We start from the raw sequence: 19369 nt of genomic DNA, 5'->3' as shown, positions 1-19369 counted from the left end.
AACATCAGATTTACTTATTGCAGGACACAATGAGGGGGCGTGGTTAATACTAGATCCAGACCGATACAACAGCAACATTTTATTTATTTCTGTTCTGATGTATTTATTTCATTTTGACTGAGATGACCTCCATAACAACTATTACTGATTTAATAATCTAATATAATAACATTGTTTGATTACTTGTCTATTTCCTTATTTGTGTGTTATGACGTGTTGTATAGTATAATTATACTTCATCGGTATCGTTTATTTACTTTATGTGATATGGGCTTGACTTCTCCTTTCGCCTTCCGTAGTGAGACGTTTGAGAATAGGGAAGTGCGTTGGTGTCTTTTTTCCGGGTGTGTCCGCAGCTGAGTAGCAGCTGAGTAGCAGCTGAAGTCATTCCTGACCTGCTGCTGCACCTGACGTGACGCGACTCTATGTAAGTAGACGTTGTCACCACAGGACTTTACTGATTTAGTTTGTAGACACTTGGTCGTAACCGGGCAGGTTTTAAAGGCTTCACGTTACGGCTATAAACAAAGTGAACGTGATGCATTCACGGACTGGCGCTATATGTGTGGAAAAAATGCGAACCTATTGTCACGTGCCATGTGTAGCAGCATATAATTACGTTTAAGTGTGAGTGACAATGACCGCGCGTATTCTCCATCAGTCCACTCAATAATCCGTATGTTTTACATGTTATAAGTCTGCTGATTTGTTGACACATCTTTAAAGATGATTCTAGTTTGAATACAATCCTAAACTAGGACCATAATAAGTACTAGTCTTAATAGTAGTAATAATATTACTTTATTATACAGTACATACACCATTACAACTTTTTTAATTAAATTATAACTGAAAATTTGAAATATAGTTTTAACAGTATAAACATTATCTCAATGTCTGTCAGGTATTAATATTCTCAGACAGTGTCAGTTTAACTTCTCAGAGTTGCTTTAACATTCTGTTCTGCTTACTTCACAGACACAATGGCATCTTCAGACGCTCTGCCCAAGGCCAACACCAACTTCTGTCTGGATCTGTTCAAAGAGCTGAGTGATAACGACAAGACAGCAAATGTCTTCTTCTCTCCTTTCAGCATCTCCTCAGCTCTGGCTATGGTGATGCTGGGAGCCGGAGGCAACACAGCCACACAGATGTCAGAGGTACAAACACACACGCTTATACTCACAGGTGTAGGTTGGTTCACCTGGTTCTTATAAATGTGTTGCTTATGCAGTGGATGAAATAATACATGTAATTTAATTTGACTCCTGTTTTAAATCCTGAACAGTTTTGGTAGAGAGAGACAGTGTGCAAGAGTTGATGGGAATAAATGGAGAGTGGAGCAGCTGTGGAAGTGTCAGCCCACATTCACATCTGTCATTCAGTGTTGCTAAAATGACAAAGCCTTGTTCCATTCAGACTCTGACCAGGATTTATGGGTGGGCAGCTCTGTGTTGTGTGTTACTATGGGAACATTACACAATACTACTATGGAAGTGTATGTGCAATCGAGATAAATGTACAGCAAAGCAGTCTTTTTAATCTTGTGTGCATACATCATATACCTTATGTGCAACAGGGAGGTAACCACTGACAAAGATTAGTCACTGAAGGGGTCACAGCCTTTTACGGCTGTATACTCGATTCCTATATTTTCAAAGGTTTTGAAATCTTTGTGATAAATATCTTTTTTAAATATATGTAATATATGGAAAAAACCTGTCAGACTGGCCGTTTTTACACACAATCACATATTGTGTAAAAATAATACAGGCAGTGACATTTACCAAATGATTGCTAAAGCAAAGACACACCCAGATACGGCCATGGGCCCCTAAGTCAATGTGTTTCTGAGGTTATGAAACAGCTCCAGTCATTTGAAAGATTGGTGTTCAGGGGACTCATCGAGACTGTATGTCAAAGGACAGAAAGAAGAAGATAACTATTAATAATAGTGCTACATAATGTAAAATAATAGAATACCAACTATGTTTCCTATATGTTGTCCTCCTGCCATCTCACACATAGCAGTAGGTTTATTACCTGGCTGTTAAACAGGGGTCAGGGACAAACAATGTGTTGTAACTGCAGCATCACACATTGTCCTTGAAATAATTCACTTTACAAGTCAAGAAGCCACTACACAACTATTTTTGAATACATTTTGTGAGAAAGATCGAGCTTCCACTAGACAGTTTGATCCTGCTTGTGAAAGAGTTGTGTTACCAGAACGGAGTGAGCATGCATGCGTGACAGAGAGGGTGTGTGATTGTGTTTTTGTTTAAAACAGACGTCCACAGAAAACCATGAGTCAGCCGTGAGAATGCTGAGACATTTGACAGGCAGTTACGAGGACTGAACTGCCTGTCAAATGCTGTGTGACCTGTTTTTTTTGGGGGGGGGGGGTAACTTTTTTAAGCCAGGTGGTCAACATCAATCTGACAGATACTGCAGTCAGTGGGTGAGAATACGACATGTATGATTCAGTCGTGTAGTCACCTTGCAAGAACTTATTTTCTTGGTATCTGCAGAAATGTGTTAAACTGTGGGGGAAAATGGGTTGACAGAGGCTAAAAGATAACCGTTTTTCACCCACTGTCATTCTCAACGTGTGTCATTAAGGTTCTGACCCATGCTGTGTGGACATAATATATATTTTAATAATGTCCTCCAATGAAAACCTTTTCAAAAAAGCCCTGATGCCACAGAATATATGGTGTCAGTTGAATAGTAAAGGAGGCAAATCAGATTATTTGTATTCAGAGCGGGGTCAGTGAGTTCATTGTGTTATATTTTCATTTGGCAGAAATTGAAATTCAAATAATAGCTATTATTCTTCTTATATAAGTGTACAATCACCTGATTATATTAATTGTTGTTTTTCATTTATCACAGAAAGTTTATATCAGGAGCTGGGTCACCTCTATGGAGGCTGCTATTTTGAGATTTTTATAATAGCCCACAATGAATAACCATCACTCTACTGGGTTTGGTATCTGGCATGATGTTTCCATTACTCCATAGTACCTCCTCAACATAGGCACGGTCTTCATAGCAGGGCTGCACGAAAATGTCGTGTCATCGTTTTATACCAGGGTCTCAAACTCAAATGTCCTGGGGGCCAATGCGCATCTATTGTGGTCAAGAGGGGGCTGGCCTAGAGATCAAAAAGTGGGGAAAAAAAACAACTGTTCACAATATTGCATCATAATATCACACCTATACTTAATAATACTATTTATGACTCAAAATTAATGTATTCATATCAAAAACAGACATTTATTTTAAATTGCATAAATAATAGTATGGACAACTAATTAAAATCAGTGCCAGGAGCCCTTCGGCCACTGCCATTCATAATGATGACCAAATGTCTTATTATTACTGTTATAAAAACATTGCTCGCAAACATTATATTCTATCACCTCGCTGGCAGCTGTTCCTCAGTTACACACTGTGTTTAAAAGACAGTGAGGTCGTAAGCCATGTTTTCATTATAACATGATATTAAGTGGGGGCCCGCCAGTTTGAGACCCCTGTTTTATACAGTCTTAGAAATAAGGGTTCCAAAAGAGTCCTTCTACAAGGGCTGAGGTTCTACCTGGAACCATTTGCTTCTGAAAAACCCTTTCCCAAAGAAAGCGTTTTTCAAGGGTTCTTGGTAACACTAATTGTTCCAGTAAGAACCATTTTGACCCAGAGAACCCATTAAAACCCCTTTCCTGAATAAATGGTTTTAAAAGGGTTCTTGGTGGAACCCTCCAAAAGAGTTCTAGGTGGAACCTTTATAAAAAGGTTCTACCTGGAGCCAAAAAGGGTTCTCCTATTGGTACAAGCAGAAGAACCTTATATGGTTCTACTAAGCACTTTTATTTCTAAGAGTGTACGCGACACAAACAAGCACTACTTTTTAGGTGTACAGACTCATTAGAATCAGTTGATTTAAAAAGATTAGCTGCTGCATTACCGCAGCGCCACACATGGAGCCTCGCCAGAGCAGATGCCAAAAAAAGCACCAGGTACTATCCTCAATGGAACAACAAAAGTCACACTTAGAAGGAAAAGGATGAGGAGAGGGGATATCAAGCTGCAACATGCAACTCCACTCACTATCACACAAGAAAACAAAGTGAAAGCAATGATGAAGATGCCAGTGCAAGTTCTCTGACGAATGCGTTTTTTTGATATAATACAGCAAAGTTATGCGCACTGCATTCAACAAGTGTGTTGTCACTCACTCAACTCACTGTGCACAGTCAGAGACATGTGATGACTAACTGAACAGTGAATTAAAGACACCATATTATTTCAATTCCGATTCTTATCAAACATATGACACAGCTACATTTTTGATGTACCTTTCCGACCGAGTCTACGAGCAAGGCCTGCAGAATCCATGCATTGATACTTCCTGTAGCAGAGACATCGAATTTACCAGTGAACACTACCCCCTTGCACCACCAGGTCCTCAGCTTCACTGAGGCAGAGAACCGGAGGCCTTGCAGATCACAGCCCATGCAGCAGATGCAAATTTTGCAGCAGAAGATCCAGTGCAAATTACCTCCGCATCTGCAAAAGGTGGTAACGAAGCCAAAAGTACAGGGATGATAAACTAACGCAGGGGTGTTTTACTAACCCATGGTCTGGGTGGTGTCAGATGGTGAAGGGATGCTTGTTTCTCTGCTAATCTTTTGGGGAAAACTCAACAGCAACGCATGGAGCAGCCCAGCTGAGGGTTTGTGTGTGTGTCGACGGTCAGATCCAAGAAGTATTTGTAGTATAATTGTACTCATTCTTCTGAAATCCCTACACTTGGTGAAGAAGCCAGTGGAGATTTGGACTCTGACTTCACATGTTTGATAATTTAATCCTTTCCATCTGGTAAATATGGCGAGCTAAACAGGTTTGGCAGTGTGTTTTACATTGCATTTTGCGTTACACTTGCCATGCTTCACATGACAATGATATCTTTGAATAATAAGGCCCTGACAAAAGCATTGTATTGATTTAATATTTAGATTATTTTATGAAAACAAAGAGGTATATTTTGACTGAAAGATACCACTTTCTTCAGATTAATTTAGAAAAACAGAACAGCAGTACAGAGATTAGCACAATTGAAGGGTTTGGAGTTTCTTTGTGCGTCGACTGCCAGATCCAAAGATTTCGTTACATAATTCACAAGAATGTAGGCCTGGCTTCTGTTTGTGGTTTCTTTCTGGTGTACTGTCTAAACTTTATAAGCAGCAGCAGGAAACTACAGTGTGATAAGACTCTGAAAAGCATGTAACACAGTGGTGAAGGGATGCTGTGGTGTCTTTATGTGGATCTATGTGAAAAAAAGGCTTGTCATTGTTTGGACGGATATTTCCTTCAGTTTTTCAGTATCCTCTCCTGGTTTTTCCACGTCACTTTTCATTTTGTATTTTTATTTTTTTGTCAATGAGTGCTGAGATGGTTTGCATTAATGTTGTCCTGTTGTCCTGTAAGTTTTTTGTTTTGTTTTTATGACCAAGTGATTGTTGAGCGATGTAAACTTGACTGTCCTCAATAATGTTACAGTGGGGGCAAATATACTAAAGTCAACTATCAAACCATCAGTGGCATCTTACTAACACTTCTTCATCTACTTTGTCCAGAGTCTGAAAACCCAGCTCTGTCAGGATGACGTCCACTCTAACTTTGGCCAACTGTTGGGGGAGCTCAACAAGCCAGGTGCTCCATATGCCCTCAGTGTTGCCAACAGGCTGTATGGAGAGAAGTCCTACCAGTTTGTTGAGGTGTGTATATAAATATTATGTGTGTGTGTGTGGATAGGGTGTGGTACAGAATGCTTGACTGAATGAGAAGCTCAGATAGGAATCTTTACGCTTAAGTAAATAGGAATGATGGATGGGGGGAGTGTAGAGCAGAACGGTGTACTAGAAAACAAAGCTGCGATTGTGATCCTTGACAGTCATTAAATGTGTGATTGTTGTTTTTCTGGTGATGTCAGGAGTTCTTAGGAAACACCAGAAAGCATTACAATGCAGAGCTGGAAGGTGTGGACTTCCTCACCAGCCATGAGGCAGCAAGGCTCAACATTAACACCTGGGTGGAGGGTCAGACACAAGGTGGGTCTCACACATCAATAAGCCTCTCAGTCTTGTGTCAGTCCCACAGGTATAACTGCATTTCCGGACTGAGAACTTTACATGGCCGTACAATACCAAACATTTTTCTATGGTGGCCCTAAATGGACCAGCAAATCTGTCTTACTGATATCAATGCATAGATTGAACATATTAATATGGGAAATACATAGTAAATAACTCTGGAAATGAAAGATTGAATTTTTGTGTGTGCTTCCAACTCTTCTAAGGTAAAATTAAGGATCTGCTGGCCCAGGGTGTGTTGGACAACATGAGCAGGCTGGTGCTGGTCAATGCCATCTACTTTAAAGGCAACTGGAACAAGCAGTTTAATGAGAGCGACACAAGAGATTCTCAGTTTAGACTCAGCAAGGTAAGAGTGCACAGAGGGTTTGTGAAACTGTGTGACAGGTCAACATAATATCATTCAATATTACAAGTGAACACTAGTTGTTTACTAGTATTAATATGCTGCAGGAACATTAAAAAGCCCAATCGTCATGTTTTAGCCAACTTTCTAAATGGAAATAAATAGAAATTGCACAGTATTAGATATCTTAGCCTTTTATTGTGTCCTAACGAGGTGGGGAAAGATTCTTCACAAACTCTAGGCATTATACACTGCTGTTTCCACTTTCTTGATGAAAAGCTGTGACAAGTCATGAAAATGTCATCATCAGTGCCATGACAGGAAACCTGACCACAGGAGGTGGTGGAATAGGCAACGAAAGAGTGTGTAATCTGATTACATAACGCAAACTGCTTGTGGTTCAATGACTTTCTCTGTTTCTGTTTCTCTTCGCCGTTGATGTGAGATTCCATAAATGTGGACGCCATGGGCGAAGCAGCTGTGTCAGCACATTCAGTCCTTGTAGTCGAAGGAATCGGTCATAGAAAGTCCTTAAAGTCCTTGAATTTAATGTCAATCCTGGTTTATTGATGAATGATTTACTAATGTGGAAAAAAAAAAGAAGAGTATTCAGTCATTTCAAAGCTCCATCTTTTGTCACTAGAGAATAGCCTTTATGAGAATGTGATTTTTTTTTTTTTCAAAAGTGCTGTGGAGTACTATTGATAGCAATGTTCAAAGTTCCTGAAAGTGCATGAATAAAGAAATAAGAAAAACAACTCAATATAAAATAGACAAACTAAATAAAGTCAAATCAACCACAGATGTTAAAGTGAAAGCCGGTTAAATAAAACCGTTACAAGAAACCAGTTAATACTAAATTCTGGTATGGTAAACTAATCAATAAGATGTGATTTTGAGTGGACGGAAAAGAAGAGACCAACTCAGAAAGTATTTTTCATGAGGTGAGCGAGACAAGCACTTCTGTTCGATTGGGGGAGTCACGTCTAAAATAATGTACTGACTGAAATGTTCTGAAGTGTATTCAGAGAGTACGTTTCATTAGGCTTTAAATCTGTATTGTACACATCCCTGCAACAAGGTGACATGCAGAAGCTTTCGGCTCAGGTTAAGTTCTGCATGTTTCTGTTTGCCGTTTTCAGAATAACTCCAAACCAGTGAAGATGATGCACCAGAAAACGAAGTTCCCTTTGACCTTCATCCCTGAAGCCAGCTGCCAGGTAATCAAGACATTTAAAGCAGACCTAGACCGGAAGTTCCAATTAACGCTGTTTTTTAGTGTGTATCTGCGTCATTACCTTGTTTAAGAAGCCCTGAAGGTTCTAAACAAACAGTTCAGCCACTGCTGAGAACACTGTTTTATTGTAATCTCGGGCTCAGTGATATCTCTGAAAAAACCTGGTCCAGTTACGTAAACACTGGTTCTCCGGAACAGCAGATCCTCCTGCTCTGGGCACTAGTCCGGGCACATCCGGTTGCGTACATTGAACCGCAGAAGAAGAATAACGTCCGTTGTGGAGGTGTTTCACGAGCGACAGTGTCTTCTGACTCTGGGTCTGACTCCAGGCCAAAGTCATAAAAGGGACTGAGGCTGGGAGTCGTGAAGAAGCTATTTTTAAACATTGATAAAACAATGTTTTGATAATGAGGAGCAGTGCATCCACTGTTCCAGAGGGGGGAGCTGCGCTTCTGAGAGCGGGTGTGCTGAATATACTGGCCAATCACAAGACTCAGTCTTCTGGGTGTGAGAGTTGAGTCTCAAATCTCGTGGCTGGGAAATGAAAAGAGGATTTCTCGTTTACAGCAACTAGGAGGTTTTTGACCATAAAAACAAGTTAATGTATGTAAGTAGACCTCCATAACTAACATATATGTGCAACAGGACCACTCTATGTGAGCTTTAATGAATCTGTTAATACAATGTCAGTCCACTGGCAAGTTAAATGAAAATATGTTTAGCTTTAATCATGATCCATTGTTTTTTGCACCATAACTATAAATGTTCTGACTGAATTTTGCATTTTTACTCATCAGCTAGCCAAAATGTATATGCATTTCTGCTGTAATCTTGGAGCTGTGTTGTTGTACAGATTCTGGAGATGCCTTACAAAGGGAAGGAGCTCAGCATGCTCATCTTTCTACCTATTGAGATAGAGGACAGTTCAACTGGTCTGGAGAAGGTAGGGCATGCACACTCATACATAAACTAATATTACTGTATTCAATTCAAAATCAATTTTCTGTGCTCCCTCAGCTGGAGAAGGAGTTGACCTACGAGAACTTTATGGAGTGGACTCGCCCCGACATGATGGATACTACTGAGGTCCAGCTGGGTCTGCCTCGCTTCAAGATGGAGGAGAAATACGACATGAAGACCATCCTGGTGAAAATGGGCATGGTGGATGCCTTTGATGCGGCACTGTGCGACTTCTCAGGTAGGACATCCGTAATTGACAAAATCATTCAAGTATCTGTAAATGAACAACCTGTACTTCTGTTGAAAGATAAAGCAAATGCAGAGATTCAATTAAACGTTTCTCTGTCGCTCTTCTTCTGTTACAGGCATGTCTCCTGCCAACGATCTGGTGCTGTCCAAAGTCGTCCACAAGGCTTTTCTGGAGGTCAATGAGGAGGGAACTGAGGCCGCTGCAGCCACTGCTGCCATAATGATGATGCGCTGTCTTCCGATGCCTCCAGTCAAATTCACTGCAGACCATCCGTTCCTTTTCTTCATCCGCCATAACCCCTCCATGAGTATTCTGTTTGCTGGCCGCTACTGCTCTCCATAAGTGAGCGTCACATTGTTGAGAGCAATTTTTCCTCTCGGGATGTCACAACGCACCAACAGCATATCATCTTATAATTATGAGAATCACTACTACAGATTTTAATCACACTCCGAGTTAACATCCTCTATTTTCCGCACGAGGATGACTACTGAACTATGGCTTTGGCATCACTTATATTAGTGATTCTTCAACTTTACTGTCCGTGTACTTCATCCTTTGCACCTAATAGGTTAGGTAATACCTTTTTTCTTTTATGTATGTTGTAATATGTTTTGGCCCTTTTTTGCTGCAGCCAAACTTAAGTCTGGGTGTTGTTTTTATCTAGTACTTTACACTCTTTGAAGAAATGTACCTTAATAACAATGTACTGTGTGCCTTTTTCAACCAGCTACAATCACAATCCCATAATCTCTGCACTTTACGGACACCAGGCTTTCCTCTGGTTTTTATTGTCAATGAACCAAAGAGAATATTGACGTGAAGTCACATTAACATATAGAAATGTCCTTTAAGGTTATAAAAAAAAAAGTGTGGGTTTATGTAATTTCACCACTGTGCAATGGAATAAATGTGTTGAAAACAAGTTTACATTAGTTTTCAATTAAGACCAAGTCACTTATATTTTTCCTGTAATGTAATAAAAGTGTGATTCTAAAATGTTCTGTTTGTTTGTTTTTAAATATTCTGAACAGGCTGAGAGCCAAGTGTGATCAGAATGACAGTGAACATGCCACGGTAGCCACTGCGCCACCGTGTGGCCCGCTTTATTTATGAATCCACGTAAATCTCAGATGTCTCGAAGTCTGTAGCGGAGTCTCGCGAGAGCATCGCCCCCTCCGTCATGATGGCCACTCTGGGTACTGCAACAAAAATACTCATGGGGCCCAAAAATCAATTTTCCCATTGACCACAGTAGTAAAAGAGGCGCCTGTAAAACTGTCCACAGGAAACATCGAGACATGGACACGGGCTTTTATAGGTCTTTATATTCTATATTTTTAATTCATGGAGTTTCACATTGGTAAAACATTCCTAAAGACCATAAAAATCCCAGACAAATCTATTCAATATTTTTCTTTTCGTTTTGTACATTTTAGTATTATTATTGTTGTTATTATTTTTAATACAACGACAAAAGCTAAAGGTTTTAGTTATTTGTCCTAGGCTCATTAGCATTTATTTTCAAACTTATTAAAGATGTATTAACGAGCTGCTGTGTGGATTCATTGAGGAGAGGAGACTGACATTGTGACACTGATGACTTTTAACACTTTGTTTTTGTAAGTATAAGTGTTTACTTATGTCTTTTTGTTTGTAGGTGTCAACCTCGATGCTGCACAGGTGGTCTACAACTATCGCCACTCACAGGCCAGGAGAGTTATTGAAAATGCCTTCGGTGTCCTGGCTGCAAGCTGGAGGATTTTGGGACGGCCCATGGGTTTTCACCCCGACAAGGCTGTGGATGTGGTCAAAGCATGCATTGCCCTACATAACATGCTTGCCTCCACTGATGCTGCAGCAAGATACATCCCACCAAGCTTTGTGGATAGGACAGCTGCGTCAGGGGACTATGTGCCAGGAGAATGGAGGAGACTGGTTGAAGGAAACGACAACCTGCTGGAGCCAGGACGCCTCTCAACTGCGAGGGAATCGCAGGCTGCAATTGCTGTCCGTAATGACCTCAAATCATACTTTCAGACACCACAGGGTCTTGTGCCCTGGCAGTGAAGAATACACAGAACACCAGAAGAATACAGTGTCTACCTAAACATGTGTATCAAAAAAAAAAAACCTTGAACCAAAGAACAGCTGTTTTTTATATTTCTTTGAGATTTCCAAATCATAGTCATGAGAGGGACCTGAAGGTATGGCATCACAACAATCAAATGTCAAGAACAGATTTGTCAAAATTTATTTAGAGCTTGTTATATATTTGTTGCAATTCTACAACACTGGGTAGGTGTGGTAGTCAAAATGGCAGGATTGTTGCAGTGGGCACAAACAGGTTGTATTCCCTCCACTACACTACTGACTGAAACGGAGTATATGATACATGGACAGTATACATTCTACCCTTGTGTTGTGTTCTAGTCAAATGTTACCGACTTAAAAGTGTCATCTCTAAAAAGTAATTTTGATCAGAATGACCTAAAAGTCCATGTCTTTGTCCACAAAGAGGACATTAACAGACAATGCAGTTCTGGGTAAGGTGAAAATGTTCCTGAATGTGGGATGTGTTTTCCTTTTAGTATGATAAGTAGCGAGCATAGGCTAACCATTTACATTTAGGGCATTTAGCAGATGCTTTAGTCCAAAGCGACTTACAATCAGCAGACAGTATTGTCTGCCTTGAAAACATTTCTACCCAGAGAACTTGGTCCACCACCCTATCTATTCCTTCATGAATAGTATATGTATATACTATATATATGTACTACAATATAAAAAAGCATATTTATACAGGATAATTAATTGCTATTTTATTATCAGAATGCCACCAGCAAGGAGAGCCGCTTGCCGCTCGACCACGGAGCGAATCCGAGCCTGGTGGACGGTGAATGTAACCTGCCGCTGCACATGGCCGCATCAAAGGGTCATCTGAAGGTGGTGCAACTGCCGATAGGACACACGGACATTCCGCACGCCCGCAACGACCAGGGACGCACCGCCGAACAGGAGGCGCGCTTAAACGGAAGATGGATACAGCCAGATACATCGACGAGTACATCTGAGCTCTGCACGTGAGAAGGCTATCATTTATATACATATTGTTTTTTTCCCACTGCATAATATAACATTTCCATTCAGGGGTCACCAACCTTTTTGAGTCAGAGAGCTACCTTAAGGGTAAAAAATAATATGGAGGGCTACCATATAATATTTTTTTGTTTGTTTACCATTTAAATGATTAATATTATGCATTCAACTGCATACACATTCATTCCAGTGCTTACTCCTAACGATTACCAGTTTTTATAAACAATATCAAAGATATTTTACTGACAGATCATACGGATACATGCAAGTGAGGTGAAGTGAAGTGAGCCCGCGGGCACCGTATTGGCTGCCTGCGGGCTACCAGGTGCCCGCGGGCACCACGTTGGTGACCCCTGCGATTCTAAGGAAACGACCATTGTCTCTTTAAAAAGGGACAAAGGCCCTGCAAGCCATGGGCCTCCGCAAAAAAAATTAAAACATGAATATTATCCATCTATTTAAACTGTTTTACTCTCTTCTTTAAAACACAAACCAAACGCCACTCTCATTATGGTTTATTTCATTGTAATGAAAAACAAAGCAGGCCACTTCTTTGGGTCAAACAATGTCAATAAAAACCTGGTTTATTCTATGGATGTGCGAGTGCCATGTTATGTTCATTTCTAATTCATTCATATTGCAACTACAGTATGCGTTTATTTCTTCTTCATTTTTGATTCCTCTCTCTTGCAGACCAGAGGATATGGAGGAGGAAAAGAAGAAAACGACTTGATTGACTGAAAACTTCCTGCTATTCTGTTTCTGTTCAACTCTTCTTTTTATATACACTGGTCTTTTATAATTTTTATTTCATCTAAAATCCCTTATTCTTTTATGATTCTGAGTTTTTCACACGCCAATCTATATTTTCATAAACTGCTCTAGAAATAAAAGTTGACTTGATCCACTTTTCATGCAGCAGCGACCCCAGCCCCCCAGATGCTGTTCAAAGAGGTTCATTTGTCTTACCTCACTGTTTAAGAAGTTCTCACCAGGGTTCAGGTCAGATGAAGAAGTGGACCATGTCATTCTTCTGTCATCTTTAAGGCCTTTCCTGGCTCGACATGATGCAGCGGAGTGTACTTGGATGCATGTGATGGATCTTTGTCCTGCATACAAATCATGGCCTTCTTGAATGATGTGGACTTCCTGAACAATTTGCTTGAAGAAAGCATCTTCTAAAAACTTTGAAGAAGGTTTGGAAGTTGATTTTAAGTCCATATTTACCCCCAAAAGGTCCAACTACTTCATCGTTAATAATAGCAGTTCATACCTGAACAGTTCCCCACCTCCACGACTTGAGGTGTCCATTAGTGATCCAACCATCTGGTTTCAGTCTTCCTCACTTCTGGAGACTTCAGCTAGGTTCCATTGTTGGAATACAACGCCACTGGTGGTTAACGGGTTCCTGGTAGCTTCACCTAAGTCTTTAGCAGTCCATTTATTTTCTCCACACATCTCTCGTTTACTATTTGGCCCAATTTGTCTGAGGTAAAGAAGCTGCCTGATAATTACGCACACCTTCATATAGGGTGCTGATGACTTTAGGCCACACCCCCATCTCATTACACAAATACACATCACCTGGTAATGTTTAAGCAAGTGCTGGGAGCGTTAACGCGTTTCCATGACGACTGACCGGAAAAAGACGCGCGTGACGTCATGTTTACGTGGCTCCCGATTGTTAAAATGCGTCTCGAAAGTAACAGAGGCACACATACGCAGTACACAGCTACGGTAGCGCACTAAAGGGGCTAACGCAGCTAACTGGTAAACGGTGCCTGGACTGGAAAAACTGCGTTACTTTCGAGACTCATTTTAACAACCGGGGTTCACGTAAACATGACGTCACACCAGTCAGTCATCGTGAAAACAACGATATAACGTATATCACAGTATTTTTCCAGTGTCAGTTTTTCTGCATGAGCATACAGTGAGTGAGTGCACACGTGATGGGGATGCTCAGTTGTGTGTGTATGTGTGAGCTAGTGTCTACTGAGGTGAGAGGAAGATGTACAATAATCTTCCTTCCTTCCTTCCTGAATGATGATGCGTGGGTGTATAACTGCATACATCAGTGGTGTCACAACTTTTATTTAACAAGGGCCTGAACTGACAATGAAGTAAAGATTAAACATAAAAAGCACTGTTTTATAAAAGTGCAATTTTCGTTGTCACAGTTATCATTCTTCTTGATGTGAAAACATTTTAGACATGTTAGGTAAGACATTAACCTTGCATGACATCCACTGTAGTATTTGTGAAACTTTGATATTATTTGTGAAAATGCTAAAAGGGGAGATTTCACCATAGACCTCATTAGACCAGGTCTGGATCAAAAACCACTGGACTAGATTAATCTACAGACCCTGAAGATTCATAAAAACACATTTATGAAACCTTTATTCTATTTGTGAAAATGCAATAAAGGCACATTTCAACGTTTTTCCAGCATATAGACCACTTTGGACCAGGTCCTGATGCAAAACCACTGTACCTAGACTTCCCAAAAATTGGTGGAATGGGTACACTTTATTTAACTACCTTTATTTTGGTGTTTACAGTGATTTTGTCTTTCTAAAAATATAGTTTACTAAGATTTGCACTACTGTTAGAAATAGGACAGTTTAGGAGTCCTCTGCAGTGTTGAAAGAAACTTGTTTTGTAAAAGTTTTTCTATTTTAATATATTTTGTGTTAATTATATTTTTGCATGGACGTTCATTGTTCATTGCCTGCTTAGTTTTTATTGTGCTACAATTAAAAAGGTGATACATGATGAGCAAGTGAAAAGAGCTTTATTTACACTTGGACATAATTGTACACAAAGGTCCAAAATAATGATCTCACTGTCAAAGCACAGGGATATAGCACCACCTTGTGGAATGTACTGCAATACTGCAGCAGGAGCTCGTGGCAGAAAACTGCTGACCGAGTCAATGAGTGAGTATTAATTGGAGAAAGAAATTAAGGTTTTGTCTTGATTATTCCACTTATTTAACAATTATATTCCATATATGTGTTTGTGCGCACAGGCACCAAACGAACGTGGCAGCAACTAAAGATGAAATATAAAAATGTAGTTCAAAGACAACTGCTAAAACAAAATTGTAAAAATGTAGGTGTAAATATTAGTACTTTATGGCAGAAAGAAAAGTATAAGCTTTAGTATTAAAGTATAAGTGTACTTAGTTAGACCTTTGGGTTAGGGTTACAGCTAACCGAGCAACCGTACGATGAGTCTCGGAAACAGTAGCGCCGTTCCCGAGACGCCACATGACCGCGCTTTGCTGTGCTCGTACACATCTGTGACGTCAATCTGGGAAATAATATTTGTCTGGACTTTTTATGGCCGTTAGGAAGGTTTTACAAATATGGAACTCCGTGAATTAAAAAATATAGAATATAAAGATATATAAAAGCCTATGTTCATGTATCGAGGTGTCCTGTGGACACTTTTACATGCGTCGCTTTTACTATTGTGGTCAATGGGAAAATTGCTTTTTGGGCCCAATGAGTATTTTGTGTTGCAGTACCCAGAGTGGCCACCATGACAAAATTGTCTTCAGGGCAGAGGGGGCGGAGCTCTATCCAGTTCTTATAATAATACATCCATGCCCGGCGTCTAATAATTCGAATTTGTAAATAACACAAGCCGAGAATATTTCCAGAATAGCCTGTGGGTTGCGATGACACAGTGGGACGCATATTTACAGCAGCTCAGAGTTGTTAGCTGACTTAGCTTCTGACTGCTAACCTGGTGTCCCTGTGTTGTTGATCATGGAGCGGCTGATTTCCAGGCTCACGGAGCAACGTGTGCTTTTCTCGGCTTCCTTCGCTGTGCGACTGGCTTTGGTCGCTTATGGAGACCACCAGGATAGGACCATGGCGGTGAAATACACCGACGTTGACTACAATGTGTTTACAGATGCTGCGAGGTTCATTACTGAGGTAACAGCAGCAGTGGAGTAGCTAGCTAGTTGGAGCTGTTCGCGTTTCTTCTTATTAAAGTTTTACGACACTTGACAAAGTTGGCATAGTATTACCACCACCCTTACCTCTTTATGAGATTTAAATTAAAAAACACATTTCCGCATGTCTTTGAAGTATCCTCCACAATCCACTTTGACGTTTACCCAGGTGTCTCATCCTGCTCATTACTACTTGCTATTTCCGGTTCTTTGACCCATATTACCCTATCTAACTTGAAACATTTGCTTAATGTTGTCCCCCAACATGTATATGAATTTGTCTCAATTTCGACTGGCTGCAACATTGTTTACTCTTAAGACACTTAATTGCTAACTCTTCTGTATACACCTTCACCATTTGGTTGCATGGCTTATAATAATAGACCTTTTTCATAACCACGAATAGTGTAATATAATAATATAATGTAATAAGTCGGTACAGTGTTGCCAGCATGCACTCTGAAAGGGAAAGCTAATGTAACAGAATTCAACATTTATTTAATTGCCTTTGCCTTTTCTACTGTGAACTGTCAAAATGCTGCTATGAAAAAGGCAGACAGTATTTCTGCACTGTGGTTTAACTAAATTATTGCATGGTTGATTATTCAGCCATTCTTTACCTATTACAGGCAGTTTCTGCTAGTCATTACCACACCACAACATAATGTATACATGCTTTTTTTTCTAGGAGCTCAAACAACTCTTATATACAACTTAATGTTCTGTAAAGTTGACATTTTGAAAACTGTGCCGATAAGAGAGTACATGTCTTAATTTTTTTTTATTTTTTATTTTTTAAACCTTCTTAACTCCACAGGGTGAGTCCCCATACAACAGATCGACCTACCGCTACACTCCTCTTCTTGCCTGGATTCTCACCCCCAACATCTATCTCAGCATAGTGTTTGGAAAGATCCTGTTCATCGTATGTGATGTTCTCTCAGGTCTGCTTATCTACAAAATCCTCCGCCTGCAAGGTCAGGCACCTGAGGTTGGTTCCTCTGGGGTTTTATTGACCAGAAATCTTTGAAGAAATTGTGCAATAATAATCTTTTTTTTTTTTTAACTAAGAAGTTTGTTGTGCATTGCACATTTAGTTGGGTTTCTTTTTACGTTCAGGCTGCACTTCGCGTTTCCTCTCTGTGGCTCCTCAACCCACTGCCCATGGGAGTATCAAGTCGAGGAAATGCAGAGTCAATCCTTGCAGCCTTGGTGCTGGGAACATTACTCTGCATGGAAGGTATTTGGTCTCGTGGAGCTATGTATTATTGCTAATTTTGTACTGTAAAATATGCTGATATTTTCACCCTTTTTTTTGAGGTGGGCGTCACATTTGGGCAGCTATTCTGTACGGCCTGTCAGTCCATATGAAGATCTACCCCATCACATATGCTCTGCCATTCGCTCTGACCCTGCGCACCCCAGACACAAAAACAGAGGACCAAAAGAGGTCTAGGTGGAGGAGCTTCATCAGGTTCACTGGAAGCTTCCTCAACTCTGAACTCTTCGTCTTTGCAAGTGTGGCTGGAGGAGTTTTCTGTGTGCTCACAGCACTCTTCTATTACATGTGAGATGGACAAAGAGATTCACACAGGTGCTTGTCATTACTTTGAATGAGAATTGCCAAATCACACGACTCCCTCACCTGTTGTCAGGTATGGCTGGGAGTTCCTTCATGAGACCTACTTGTACCACCTGACCAGACGGGACATCAGACACAACTTCTCTCCATACTTCTACATGCTCTACCTCACTGCAGGTATAGTATACATCCATCCAACCATCCATAGCTTCTGTATCCAGCAAATGTGCCATGTTGTCTTTTTTTAAATTTATTATTTTTGTAATAATACTTTTGTCTTTTGTTCTTTGTTGGAGCAGACAGCAGGTGGAGCCAGTGGCTTGGTCTGGCTGCGTTTCTCCCTCAGCTCATCCTGCTTTTGGCAGCATCGTGGGCCTTTCGCTCTGACTTGGCCTTTTCCTGTTTCCTCCACACGGCCATCTTCGTCTCATTCAACAAAGTCTGCACATCACAGGTACATAAACCCAACATTAACAGACATAGTTTAGATCAAGTGTCTAAACCAGGGGTGTCAAACTAATTTTCACTGAGGGCCACATCAGCATAATGGTTACCCTCAAAGGGCCAGATGTAACTGTCATACAGAATAAATGTAACCAAATATAATGTAAACTAAAGGTATAACTACTCCTTAACATATTGCTAAATAACTCTGTATTTATCACACGGGTGATTTCTTCAGCCACAATAAAGCTAGCTTTCACTGCCACATGGTTTTTGGTTGTGGCTTTTCTGAACACATTCTGCTGCGATCACAGTCTCAATTTCAATTTCACTCGTCACATGATCCATATACCGTGATACACTGCGATCTAGTGGCAGGATGCCGTCACTTTGCAGGTAATCGCCATGCATTGTGGGAAAGTAGTTGTTTATGGTCAATGCACGCCTTAAATCAGCATAGACCTATTTTAACACAGATTTTTAAGACCAGTTAATCACTCGAGGGCCACATAAAATGACGTGGCGGACCACATCTGGCCCCAGGGCCTTGAGTTTGACACATGTGGTCTAAACCCAGATTAGAAGTGGAGAAGATTAAATTGTTTTCATGCCTCCATGCTCTCCGGTTGTCCTTCTGTCCAACTCTTGTCAACATCGTAGCAAAGGGACACACATTTTGAAACACACACATTTTAAAATTTAGCTTAGTATACTTAAATAAAGTAAAATAAATTATATTTCTCTTTTACCTGCACACATAGGCCGTGACAAGGTTGCATATTGTCCTTATTTTCTTTGCAGTACTTCCTGTGGTACTTGTGCTTGCTTCCTCTGGTCATCCCTCACCTGAGTCTGACTCTAAAGAAGGGAGTGGGACTGCTGCTCCTCTGGTTTGCTGGTCAGGTAATTCCATTTACATCTTCTGAAAAGTTTGGAATGAACCAAAAAAGATGACGGTGGTGTGAAGAAACTTTGCTTCCTCTCTCTCACTCTCTGTACCAGGGCTTATGGCTGTGTCCGGCTTATTTCCTGGAGTTTGAAGGCTACAACACCTTCCTGTTAATCTGGCTGGCTGGATTACTCTTCTTGATCATCAACTGCTTCATCTTGATTCAGATCATTGTCCATTACAAACCAACACAGAGGCAAAAAGTTGAGTGATAGATGAAGGATTTTTCTTCACTACAACGATTTAAAGACATTCCACATTTAAAGTTTTAATGGAGTGTATGGACTTGAGGTTGTATTGTGTTGAATCTCAGTCCTCCCAGTGCTTTACTGGTAACAACTTTGTCATGTAACCTTGGTAAGCTTTGCTCAGAGCAG

General features: G+C 40.4%; 2 protein-coding genes across 3 annotated transcripts; both read left to right on the top strand.

Annotated features, from left to right (window-relative positions):
* Positions 1 to 300: 300 nt before the first annotated feature.
* On the top strand, positions 301 to 9896 carry LOC310937333 (leukocyte elastase inhibitor-like). 2 transcript variants are annotated; one of them, XM_083901563.1, is made up of 10 exons: positions 301 to 427; positions 979 to 1160; positions 4465 to 4578; positions 5640 to 5780; positions 5996 to 6113; positions 6362 to 6504; positions 7644 to 7721; positions 8592 to 8681; positions 8756 to 8936; positions 9064 to 9896. In XM_083901563.1, exons 2-10 carry the CDS (start codon positions 984 to 986, stop codon positions 9288 to 9290), a joined length of 1269 nt encoding a protein of 422 aa, XP_083757689.1. In that variant the 5' UTR covers positions 301 to 427; positions 979 to 983; the 3' UTR covers positions 9291 to 9896. The 2 variants fall into 2 exon arrangements, with proteins under 2 accessions (XP_083757689.1, XP_083757690.1); XM_083901564.1 differs by lacking the exon at positions 4465 to 4578.
* A 5930-nt stretch (positions 9897 to 15826) lies between these two features.
* pigm (phosphatidylinositol glycan anchor biosynthesis, class M) lies at positions 15827 to 19242 on the top strand (the record flags this gene model as incomplete). The annotated part of the gene is made up of 8 exons (XM_083901620.1): positions 15827 to 15997; positions 16835 to 17008; positions 17137 to 17257; positions 17338 to 17584; positions 17673 to 17776; positions 17899 to 18053; positions 18845 to 18946; positions 19046 to 19242. The coding sequence occupies 8 exons, from the start codon at positions 15827 to 15829 to the stop codon at positions 19202 to 19204; spliced, it is 1233 nt and encodes a 410-aa protein (XP_083757746.1). The 3' UTR covers positions 19205 to 19242.
* Positions 19243 to 19369: the final 127 nt, after the last annotated feature.

The sequence above is a fragment of the Microchirus variegatus genome (assembly GCF_963457635.1).
Source record: "Microchirus variegatus genome assembly, chromosome: 15".
NCBI classification, from domain to species: domain Eukaryota; kingdom Metazoa; phylum Chordata; class Actinopteri; order Pleuronectiformes; family Soleidae; genus Microchirus; species Microchirus variegatus.
This window is presented reverse-complemented; position numbering and strand designations above follow the sequence as displayed.

Bases quoted from the DNA above. Each gene is read 5' to 3' on its own strand.
- LOC310937333 (XM_083901563.1), top strand. From the start codon at position 984: ATGGCATCTTCAGACGCTCTGCCCAAGGCCAACACCAACTTCTGTCTG. The intron at 7,722-8,591 runs GTAATCAAGACA...GTTGTTGTACAG, and splicing joins TCCCTGAAGCCAGCTGCCAG to ATTCTGGAGATGCCTTACAA. The intron at 8,682-8,755 runs GTAGGGCATGCA...GTGCTCCCTCAG, and splicing joins GTTCAACTGGTCTGGAGAAG to CTGGAGAAGGAGTTGACCTA.